Consider the following 12,242-nt stretch of genomic DNA (forward strand, 5'->3'; position numbering starts at 1 on the left):
AGAGAGAGAGAGAGAGAGAGAGAGAGACAGAGAGAGAGACAGAGAGAGGCAACGATCAGCCTTACATTCCTGAATGTAATCAGGTACAAAAAGGGAAAACAAGTCATTTAGGATTCTTAACATCCTCTGTTGGCAGCCAGATGGGAACTGCAACAACAACTGGCTCTGATAGCTCTGCCAGCTGATTAAAAGAAGTTTGCATTATCACAACACAGAGGAGCAAATAGGCTCCTTAGTACACCAGAGAGAGACTGGAAAGCTTGACATGTATACCTTCTCAGGGTCGCCAAGCTGAAGATGAATGCTCTGCCACAGAAAACACTGAGAATCCTGAAAGCTAAAGGTGCGTGTGTGTGCGCGTGTGTGTGTGTGCGTGTGCGTGTGTGTGTGTGTGCGTGTGCGTGTGTGTGTCTCTGCATGGTCAGACCATAGAGAGCCCTGGTCTAGACCTCCTCTGTTGAGGTGGCTCCCAGGAGCTCCTCCAGCATTGGTCTCAACACTGAGTCACCCTTATCATCTCCTATTTTTCCTCCTGCTACCTCTTCCTCTTTCAAGCATTGTCTCCTTCTCTTCCTCTTCTCTTGTACATGACTACACTCATGGTGGCTGTTCACCTTTTCCATCCCGTCTCTGGGTTTGTTTCTACTCTGCTTTCCTTTTCATCCTTTCATTTGTAAAGCCTTGCTTCATTGTCTGATGCCTCTCCCACCAACAACAAGCCTCCTTAGGAATGCAACTTTTTTTCATGAAAATGTTGTATTTCAAAGATAAGAGGAACAAAACATAACACAGTTCTACGGTAAGGGTTGCCAGTTGCCATTGGCAACCACTTTGTGAAATTGGCAACCAGTTCTTGGCTTTGCCATGTCCTTGGCCACACTTTTTTTACTTACCCGTAAAAACGGGGACAGCAAACAGATGCATTCTGATGCTTTATGATGCGGACTTGGCTCACAAGATGGTGGACCCACAATCCAAGACTTATGTGCTGAAGGGCCACTGGATCAGTGGTGGGAATCAGCACAAAGGTCCCGAAAATGTGACGGAGAGAGAAAGGATGAACAAGGAACCGGTGACTTACTGGCTTAATGTCTGAGGGATCTGTGGATAACATGACGCCAGCTGCTAGTGTTGTCACAATACCACAATTGTGACTTTGACACAATACACTGCCTAAAAATCCAGATACTGATACTGAACTGTATCAATTAAAAATGTTAAAAGGAAAAAAAATAATAATAAAATGTACGTGGTATGCAGTATTCTGATGGCCCCCTTACTCAAGTTTATGTGTTCTTTGATAGTTAACTTTAGTAAAACAGCGCCCCCCCACCAGCCCCTCACTAACAGCTCAGGTGGAGAGTGGTACTAGCAGCAGGGAGTCGGAGAGAGAGACACATCACTGCCCTGCTGTCACACACTCAACTCCTATTAAAACACGGTCACACTCAAAATAGTGCTGCTGAGAAAAAGCTTTTTTGACGATTGGTTTTCTTGGAAAAATGGAAGTGATTCCAGTGTGATCTGTGCCATTTTGATTCCGTGAATTTTTGTCATTTTCACATCATCCTTATGCAACACTAATCAGTACATTGGCAATGTATACCTCTCAAATATATGAACAACAGATACAAGATTTTCACACAATAGCAACAATATGATATGACTTGATGGCTGACTGCACAGGAGAGCCAGGTGCACAAAGGGTCAAAGGTCAGTGTGACAGAATGTGTGTATATTAAGCACTTTATGACCCGTCAGTAGATGGTGGAGCCTCCGTCTCATCAGAGTGTCGTAACCTTTGACCTCTTGACCATTTGACTGATTTCATATTGGTGACGTGGGAGTTGGATGCTACGGTTGCGTTTATTGTCAGCCGGTGTGGACAGGAGCGGTTATGAAGTGTGTGCGTTTGTTTACGGCTGTAAAAGCAGGTCAGGCGGTGTTGTTTGCTCAGGTTGCCGTAACACCCTGGAACAGAGCGCTCAGCACAGTAGGAGCAAATGGACGGGCTTATCGCTGCCTCTGGGGGGGGGCCTTGTCATAACACTGGCTGTCTCTCTCTCTCTCACACACACACACAGATATATCCACACGAGCACACTGTCCTTCGAGTGTCCGGAGTTATGCTGACCAGAGATCAGAGCCATGTAACACACACACACGCACACGCACACGCACGCGCGCACACACATACATACGTTTTAAAGGGGGCATTTTCCCCAGAAAAAATGGTCACAGTTTAAGTTTAACACTTCGTTAAAGAACAAAAATGAAAGCAGTAAAGTTCAGTACGAAACATCAAGGGCTGTGTCCTGTGTGTAATATAATATATATTAAGGGTGTAACAGTCACATATATCCCTGAAACATCTCTGAAAAATGCTGAGGAACACCTTGCATGATGACCATCGCTGCACCGTCACGTGTTGTCGAGCCGGTGATGCGACGCCTCTGCAGCAGGCTTGGATTCTTGGGTTTGACGGGGAGCATGTCAGCCGTGAGTTAAGCCTCCACAAAGCTCCCTGGGAAGAGCTGGCAGAGTGGTAATTACTGCTCCAGCAAACAGTTTGGACCTAGATTACGCTACTGTGGCCGGGCTAATGTTTTCTCCCTCGTCTGTGGAGTCGTCGGCACTTGAGGTCAAAGGTGACGCCGTTTACAACGGCGCAGAGTCGGGGAACCATAACTCACCACGAGGCCGCCCCCCGGCTAAATAGCAGAAAGGGTAATAATTCATCCGCACACCCAACACAAACGGTGTTTCCCTCTATAACCCTGCCAACTTCCCCCTTTGGTGTTTCTGACCACACACACACACACACACACACATGCACACACACATGCACGCACACACACACACACACATGCACGCACACACACACGAGAACGGTCGCCATCCAATGAGTCACCATCTAGCCAGTGTAATATCCATCATTAGAATCGTCCCTGCTGATGCGTTACTTTCTTCTTTTCCTTACTGTACGCTCTTCAACTTTAATGCTCTTTAACTGAATAGGATATTTAAAAAGACAAACACCCTGGAGATAATCATCAATGAACAGCAAAATGTCCCAACATGTCTGTGCTATCTTACACATGATCTGGAATGAGTAATACGTGGAATTATTTTTAATTAAATTAATCAATGACTATGCTTGTTCGGGAGGAGAGAGAGAGAGGGAGGGGAGAGAGGGAGAGAGGGAGAGAGAGAGGGGGGTGGGGGAGGAGGAGGAGTTGGGGGTTTGAATGAGTGAGAAAAGATCGAGGGAGAAAAGAAATGCATTCACACCTATCATCTTATTATACAACAACATTAATCCCATTAGGGCTGGAACTGATTGCCAGGGTCCGGACCCCGGCTGCTCCCACCTCGGCCTGTTGTATTGCGGTGGAGCCTCGGCTCCTGCCTGCTACAGCCTGATAACAACTCTATCACACTTGGCGATCTCTATCTGCACCGGAGATCAGGCCCCGCGGCTTATCAAAAGTTCACATCAAGCTAAAAGCAGAACAAAGAAGGAGAAAAAACACACAAGGGGAAAGCCACCAAGGCGCTGCATGAATCTTCTGGGTGTGTGCGTGTGCGTGTGTGTGTGCGTGTGTGTGTGTGTGCTTGGAATGTAGCTGCTTGTGTGTTTTTTCCGCTCACAAAGAATGAATTAATCTCTCAATTGTGCGTCCATATAACAAGCACGTGACCTGAACCTTGTCAGATAAAAAAACAACACAGTAACACATTCCTTTCAGCTGCAACTGGAACTCTATCTCAAGTCGGATATCTGAAAACACCTCGGCTGTAAAGAAGTTTTACAACTGTCTAATGAAAGTTACAAAAAGGGAAGAAGCAGAAGAAAAGGAGGAGGAGGAGGTCAGGAGTGGTGATTCCTTGTCTGGCCTCTGCAGGCGTCCCGGTTTGCTTTAAGCCGTGGCAGCAGCATATTATTCATGCCGACCTCTGAGCTCCAGCACTGATGTCATAGGAACCTGATCAGTAGTGGGGATCTGCAGCCGTTATCTATCTAGCATCAGCAGGCCTCCTTATCGGCCCGAACATCTTCACAGAGGGGTGGGGGGAGCAGCAGAGCAGGCCGGGCTGCCATTAAAAACACACCACAACACCATTCATCTAGCAGCTATGTATTCCACACACTTTTTCCACTCTTTCTTCCCCACTATCTACCTCCACTCCTCTTCTCCTTCCTCTTATCACCACCGTTTGCTCTCCCTCTGCTCGTCTCTTCTTTTAATTATCCCGAGATCCACCCACAGCCAATCGCAAACAAAACCACCGACAACAACGCTGGGAAATGGCATGCAACAGCCAGATGTAATTACAATGTGCCCTCCATCCTCCATCTCCCCCCCCCCCCCCCCCCCCCCTCTCGCTTTCTGCGATATCAGCAGCAGCGATCGCCGCCAATTTTATCGCGTCTCCCATCTCAACCGCCAAAATATAAGCCCAGGGATCCAGCCTCAGTGGGCTGCCTGCCTGCCTCCTATCTCCCCATCAAGCAGAGAAGTCTTATCAGGCTGAAAGATCGCCAACCGTTAGGGAGGATGACGCACAAAAAGACACAGACAAATATCTATCTGCTACACAAACATCCACTTCTCCTCTTCAACTATGGGCCACAGAAAGCCCTGGACCTGATCCATTGTTGTTGGGGGACAAAATTGAAAAAGATATCGATGCTATGTTGTCTTAATGCCTTCGTCGTGGGGGAGGAGGGGGTTGTTGTCAATTGTTGCTCTTCTGGTAAAGGAAAGTTATTTCAGGCCAGAGAATCAGGGGGAAGCTGCATGATGTATGATGTAAATATTTTGGGGAAAAAACAAGATACCTGGGTTTGGACCGATATCAAAACGATACTTGCTACTTCACAAGAACTTTGCCGATATAAAAGGGTCTAAAATTGCATGGATTGTCAATCAGGCACCTTCAACAACAAAGGAATAAGTCATCATTACAACTTGGACTGGACATTCACTCTGTTTTGATACAGACACATTTTGATAAACACCAAGCCCTCATTACTGTCTGCTTGGATTATTTGCTGGAGGTTATGGTGTTATAGCGAGTGATGGGACAATATGGGATTTTATCATGCATCGTGATTAAAAAAAAAAAAAACTCACAATAAGGTGATTGTGGATTTCCATTATCGGGATAATCGTAAAAATCCATCATGGTATAAAAGGTAAAAAATAAATAAAAAATGATTTTTGAAAAATACAGGATGCAGATATACATTTTATTTATTTATCCTTTATTTTTGCATTATTTGATTTTTTTTCACTAAAAAAGTGTGTCTTATCTGTGATACAATAATAAAAAAATAATAACAGTATGTGTTTCTTAACTAAATGTGAAGTGACTATTTTTAAAGTTTTAATGATATTCTGAAAATTATTGGGATAATGTCATAGATCACAATTATTTTGGCAGAATAATGGTGACATGAAATGTTCCCGTCACCCCATGTCTAGGTGTAGCCTTCACTGTGTGTATCAATTTTCTTTGTAGGTCCGTGGTAATGGTTCATGGGTCATGTGAAGGCTCTGAAGGATTTCAGAGACGTGCGTCAGCTCCTCTGCAGAATGGCCTTCCCAATGAAGGTTTGCAAAGACATGTATATGCCTCTCTGCAGACGCAGCTTTACTACATCACAGTTGTGTTACCTCATCAAAAATACTTCTCTTCCATGGGTCAAAGGATCACAATGACCACCCACCGAGTCACAAGTCAGGAACTGCCCGTTTATTCTGAATATGCTCAAGTCAAGACACTCACACGTGCTTTTTTTCTTCAATTCACGTTCAAATTTGACTGAACTTTCCAGACATTAAATAAGGAGATACCGGTCTGTTTCTAATCTCGTGGGCTTTCGTGGGTTTAAGGTAGCACATTTTACAACTTAAATTCACAACCTCACCTTTTAAAGCATTTTTCAAAACTACTTGTGCCTACTTCAGAGTAAATGGCTTCCAGGGGATTTTGTGTGAAACTGCATTTACAGTTTAAAATAAATAAATTATATATATATATATATATATATATATATATATATATATATATATATATATATATATATATATATATATATTTGCATCACAGATATGACACATCCTTTGCAGTGATCCTTTTGAGTGAAAATAAATCAAATCATCTTAAATCACAAGGTCTCCCTGCATAAATAAAGGATAAATACATTTTTAAAATGTATTTTTGTATCCTGTATTTTTCATTCATTCTCCACGATAAACTTACGGTGAGTGTTGTGGGTTTTTTTCTTTTTTACCTTCATCAGTGTAACCATAACCGGGATCAATGAGGGGTATGAATCATTTCACAAAGGAAGTAGTAGTTAGAGGTGTATATGTACGACTGTGATGATGAAACTCAACCCAACCACTCTGTGACCTGACTGGAATTTTTCATATCAGTGACAACAAGCAGCGTGCTCAAAACAACATGGTGGACCGGCTGCATTAGTAGTAAAAGTAGTAGTGGCGGTGGGAGTGGTAGCACCACCTCTGCTGAACCCCCACACATCCCGGTCCAACAAAGTCCTTATCACTCCTCACTCTTTCCTATCAAAATGTCTGCCAAATCACAAGAGAGTCACAGGGCTGAGAGGCTAGCCGGCCTCAACCACAGCCGGGGCCTGGTGCACGGGGAGGCATAGAGGACCAGGAGCGCTGATAAAGACGGCCATAACACCCCCGAGACGCACACATGTACACAAGTCGAGCCCGGGTTTATCAGCATCGGGGTCTGGGATACATCTCCGGGCTGCGTTGCTGGCTTTGCTGTAGGTGTCTGCTAGGAGTTCACAGCTGATAGGCCACTGTATGGAAAAATATTAAAACACAGGAAGTGACAGACTACTTGCAGTAACACACCAAAGGACCTCATTGAGAGAAATCCTTAATAGCAGCCCAGCTGATATGCTTGGTCACAACTGTAGTTAAAATTACTACGTTTACATGCACACTCATAGTCCACTATTTTTCCCCAATGTGACAATATTCCTCATTTGGTATGTATTATCTAAACATGAGATTATTGTTCGGACAGGTTTATGGAATTGAACAAATGTCACCACGCCAACCTCTTCAAGGAGGATGAAGGAATGAAAGAGGGAAGCTGTGTTCACTGTATGTATAATACAATATGGAACCGCACGGTACGCCATGCATAGTTCAATACGCACTTGTGAATTGAGGTATTTTTAGTTTTGCAATACAATTTCACGTAATTTCCCTGCCGAGTAAATATCCAACGTCCTGGAAGCAGGACGGCTGAGGAGGTAACACTGTCAGTTAAAAACAGTGTCTCTCGTTGAAGCTTCCAACAAGCCGATTCTACCGGAGCAGAAAACACAAGAACACAACAACTGCAGTGGGACGTTTATTGCTAAAGATTTGCAGCCCTTTTCCGTAGTTGCAGGCTTCCGTCACCCAATCAAAATGCTCCGCACTACAATTTTCAGCACTAACATACGGTAATTCCCAACTTCTATAAAACAACAGAAAGGCATCGACGTGGAACTGGCTAAAGCACAAAGAGTATTTAAAACAGTGACTTTATGATTTAAATATGTACATATTTCAAATATTTACATTTGAATTTTTTTTACTCCCCGCACTTTGGCATTTGAACGTATTACATTTTTGTTATATATTTATTTATTTGATTATACAATACCGTGAATGTGTCTGAATGTAAAAAAAAAATCTTAGCTTATAAGCAAAATAAAATAAAAAAATTTGAATATATAAATAGCAATTTTGTTCTACTTGCGCACACAATGTGTACCGAAACAGAACCGAAACCGTAACCCAAGAACCGAGGTACATATTGAACCGTGGGCTAACTGCATTGTTGCATCCCTAGTGTTCAGACGGTCCATCAAGTCCACCACAACAAGTCCACCACAACAAGTCCACCACAACAAGTCCACCACATCAAGTCCACCACATCAAGTCCACCACAACAAGTCCACCACAACAAGTCCACCACAACAAGTCCACCACAACAAGTCCACCACATCAAGTCCACCACAACAAGTCCACCACAACAAGTCCACCACAACAAGTCCACCACATCAAGTCCACCACCGCTGGATAAGGGATTTTGTATCTAAATATGACAAGGACAACGGCATGTTGGGGCATCGACCCGTCAAACACAGCAGAGAACAGTCTGCATGTATAAAATATTACATCGGTGGTAAACTAAGATTACTTTGATTACATTAATTATGTCTGATAGTCATGATGTATGACAAATCATAAATAAACTAAGGTAAGCTTCAGGCTGACAAGAGTTAGAGCCTTGAGGGCGAGAAGTAAAGAACAGCATTATCAACGTATATGTCACTCACACTTACAAATGACCAGGCTAGCTCCAGTAGTCTGATACAGAGTACTATAGGAATCGCTCCAATACCTGGAAATTAGTCAGCATTTTGCACCTGCTTTGTATATTGACTTGTCTTCAAGTCAATATGCTTTTTGGATGTTTTTGGATCAATCCCTAAAACAAGGCCCCGTGTCTAACAGGCAATCAAGCTAGCCAACTGTCACCAGAACCAGGATCCCTTATCTGGTTATCCGGACAGAAAAGTCAACTCATTAATATCATATGGCCCAAAGGTAGCCAACAAGGTGCCATCGAGCAGCTGGTTGCCCACAGGGAGCCACATGTCACCGGCTCGGCTCAAACCGACCAACTAAAGGCCAACGGGCCGGCCCACATGGACAAAAGGAACAAAACCCAGACCAACCCACAATGACTCATAGGATCTAGACACAAATAGAGTCAGGAAAACATGGTATCAGGGGTCGGCAAAATGGTGGCTGCAGGCACCGACAGGGGGAGCCAGTGAGTCGCCTACAGGCTGTGCTTTATAACATGCTAATAGAATGAGTCAAATAGAGTTCAGTCTAACAACACAGCCTAATTTGTTTTTCAATAACACTTGCATAATTGTAGAAAATAACTTGTTTAACACTGCATTGAACATTTAAAAAACAAACGTATCATGTATAATTAATAACTTTGACCAGGGTCAAAGTGTAGTTTGACATTATGCCGCGAGCATTCCCTGGCAAGCCAATTCACGTCATGAAGGTTTACGCCGTTAACTATAGCAGAATTGGGAGGAAGAGTTCTCCTTTATAAGGTAGATGAAAAGTGTGTGCATCTCATCCATGTGGTAATCATTTTAACAGAGGAATAACGAGACTTGTTCAATTAAAACAATATAATTGTGTTTATATATATATACATTTATATTATGATCACTTGGTAAAACATTATTAATAATAGATAGACAGTCTGCTTATAAAGGCAATGTAGCTTCTTAATAGACATGGGACGGTGTGAAAATTTCATGTTACCATTGTCCTGCCAAAATTATTCTGAATAATTGTTCATGGTATTTTCCTGATAATCATCAAAATATGTTCAAAACTCTTTTTATAAAACATACTGGAATCACTTTAAATTTGTATAAAACATTATTTTTTATTTGCGTCACAGATAAGACGTGTTTTTTTAGTGGAAAACAATCAAATCATCTTAAATAAGATGATCAGAACTCATAAGGTCTCCCTGCATAGATGCATTGTAAATTAAATTGTATTCATACATATTATTCACATATATATGTAATTATTATCATTATATGATATATAATTATAATTATCTCAATGAGGGAAATTCACCACAATCAATTTATTGTGAGTGTTTTTTTTATTTTGCGATACACACCTAGTATTATAATTATAACCAAATGTATATTATTCTGGAAGATTAACAAGTAGCCGTCTGTGTTACTGTCTACACTGTACTGTGTGCTCTAAAAGGTCGGTGACCCCTGATGCGGCCTATATCTTTGTTTTTAGGTAGCATGATACCCAGCCGGGACTCCAAATGTTGCTTTTAGACATCAGGTTTTCTGGGAACACAGTGACACAATCACTGATGACAAGATATTATTATTTGCTCAATGTGATAACTTACCAAACAAACCGTCATGCTGATGCCATGTTTCTTTAATCTTTCATCTCCAGTTGACTATAACGACATTACACTTAGACTCCCTGACTCTTTGCCTCGGAGGGGTTAATCACAACATCATTAATATGCATTTATTATCAACTCCGAACATCAGTCCAGCGATAAACCTTCACACGTGTTTTTATGAACAGGAAGAACCCGTAAAGCACGAAGACCAGCCAAGCGACCGAGTGGGAAAAGGCCTTTCAAACGGCCTTAAGATGCATTATTGAGTTAAAGGGATAGATGAAAAAAAAAAAAAAAAGATCCAATTGTGAGCAGCTATCAGGGAGAGAGATCAGCTCGGCGGGCTATCTGACGCCCCATCTCTGGAAGAGAGAAGTGAAAAGCCAGGGGGAGAATGCAACGGCGGCCTCGGCGCTGCCTCAGACAGAAAACAAATAAAAAAGATCCAATTTTAATCTTTATCTGGCCTCACATCGGATCGCTGCTTTATCTCTGTTCACATCGGCTTTTTCAGAGAGCACTGACGTTTCCCCAACAGAATTAAACAGGAAGCAACGGCTGCAGTTTTAGTTGCCAATGGACAAAGCATTCTTTACAAGGGGTTATAAATAATAATACAAAACTTCCATTGCACAGTCTAGATAGCGAGGCGGCTAAAGTGGCGCTTAAATAACTTTTTAAAAAACGGTCGTAAAAAAAAGTGTAGCCTGACTCCCTCGGCTTTCTGAGAAATCGCAGCCTACCCGAACTCAACTGAACTTGCACTTTACGGTTCAATTTGCTCATATTACTCAAATGACCAACAAGACGCGTTTGTGAGTCTTTTACGGTCGTTTCATGTGATATTTACCCATAAAAACAGCGTCATAAAACTACCGTGTCAGCCGTTTACAGTTGGAGTCGCATTCTATTTATTTACTTGACAGTGAACGCACCGTTGTTCCCAGAGAGCGCGTGGCTCGTCTCACACACACACACACACACACACACACACACACACACACTACTACTCACAACACAAACACAACACCTAGCAAATAACTTGTTTCTTACGCTTTATCTGCCGGGGTTTGCTCTGCTTTCTCCGGGACATGGTGACTAGGAGCCCGCTTGGACGGACACACGTAGCGGCGGAGAAAGCGGTCTGGTTCCTCGGTTTTCTGCTTTTCTTCGTCTTCTTCTTCTTTTTCTTCTTCAACGTTTATTGTTGCGACGCAGCGCTCCGATCAGCGACCGGAGAAACCCGCATGACCCGCCCGCACTTTGATATTCTTTACGCGGAGCTACCTGTGGCTTGAGTCCGCTTACTTGTCACTGTCCTCCGACTCTTCCCAAACGTGCCTTCGCCCTCACCTTTCTCTCTCCCGTTTTTCCCCAGCGTTAGTCCTCTCCCCGGGGCGAGCCACCGCCGCGACCCCCGGCGCGTCCGTCACACACGGGGTTTTTCCTCGGAAATGTTCAACGCTAACAACGCGTGGAGGTGAGCGGAGTGACTGCTGTTGTTTTCTGTGAAGTTTCGTCGCCGGTCCGCCCACTTGTCCGCCCGTAATGTCACTGAAGCGGGGAGCCACTTTCAATGGAGCTCGATCGCAAACAGTCAACTCCGCTTACTACTGAGGAGAAGACGTGCCTCTGAAACGCCCCTTACGTCTGACGTAGGCACCGCACTCATCTCCCATTGGTTCGAAGCGATCATCAAGCATGCTTTTTTATCTATCAAAATAAAATACATATTATACTCACAGTCCATAACAATTCAACTACATAAAATAGGCACAGAGACATTATAAATATTATCTATATTAATTTAAGTATTCATGTTGTATCCGTTAATGGTATATGTTTATTCTAAGAATCACTGTTTTGTCATGCTAATATGAGGGGCATTTTAATATGTCAAAAACAACTACTAAAATAATTGTTTGTTTCCTTTTTAAAGTATATTACTGCAATTTTTTATTCATTTATTTATTTATTGCATGTATGGTAACTGAAGAACGATAGCTGTCACTGGGGGCCAAATTATGAATTTCATTCAGTTCCCCCACAATCAAGTTGTGATTACTGGGGGGGGGGATCTAATTTTAAGGGCTTAATATATGATATTGTTGAGTACTTTCATTGTTCTGTGCTTTGATTCTTGTTTACATGAGATTAGTCAGGATTTCCTTTTAGGAACAGACTGTACACTTAGACTTTAGTTTCCC

At 42.8% G+C, this 12,242-nt stretch overlaps 1 protein-coding gene across 1 annotated transcript in view; it reads right to left on the reverse strand.

Annotated features, from left to right (window-relative positions):
- zfpm1 (zinc finger protein, FOG family member 1) overlaps positions 1-11,621 on the reverse strand; it is a 102,224-nt gene extending 90,603 nt beyond the window's left edge. The window contains exon 1 of the mRNA XM_084017471.1: positions 11,089-11,621. Coding sequence (XP_083873597.1) covers positions 11,089-11,128 — 40 coding nt within the window. The 5' untranslated portion in view covers positions 11,129-11,621. The remainder of the gene's footprint in view (positions 1-11,088) is intronic.
- Between the last annotated feature and the right edge of the window lie 621 nt (positions 11,622-12,242).

The sequence above is a fragment of the Eutrigla gurnardus genome (genome assembly GCF_963514095.1).
Source record: "Eutrigla gurnardus genome assembly, chromosome: 9".
NCBI classification, from domain to species: Eukaryota; Metazoa; Chordata; class Actinopteri; order Perciformes; family Triglidae; genus Eutrigla; species Eutrigla gurnardus.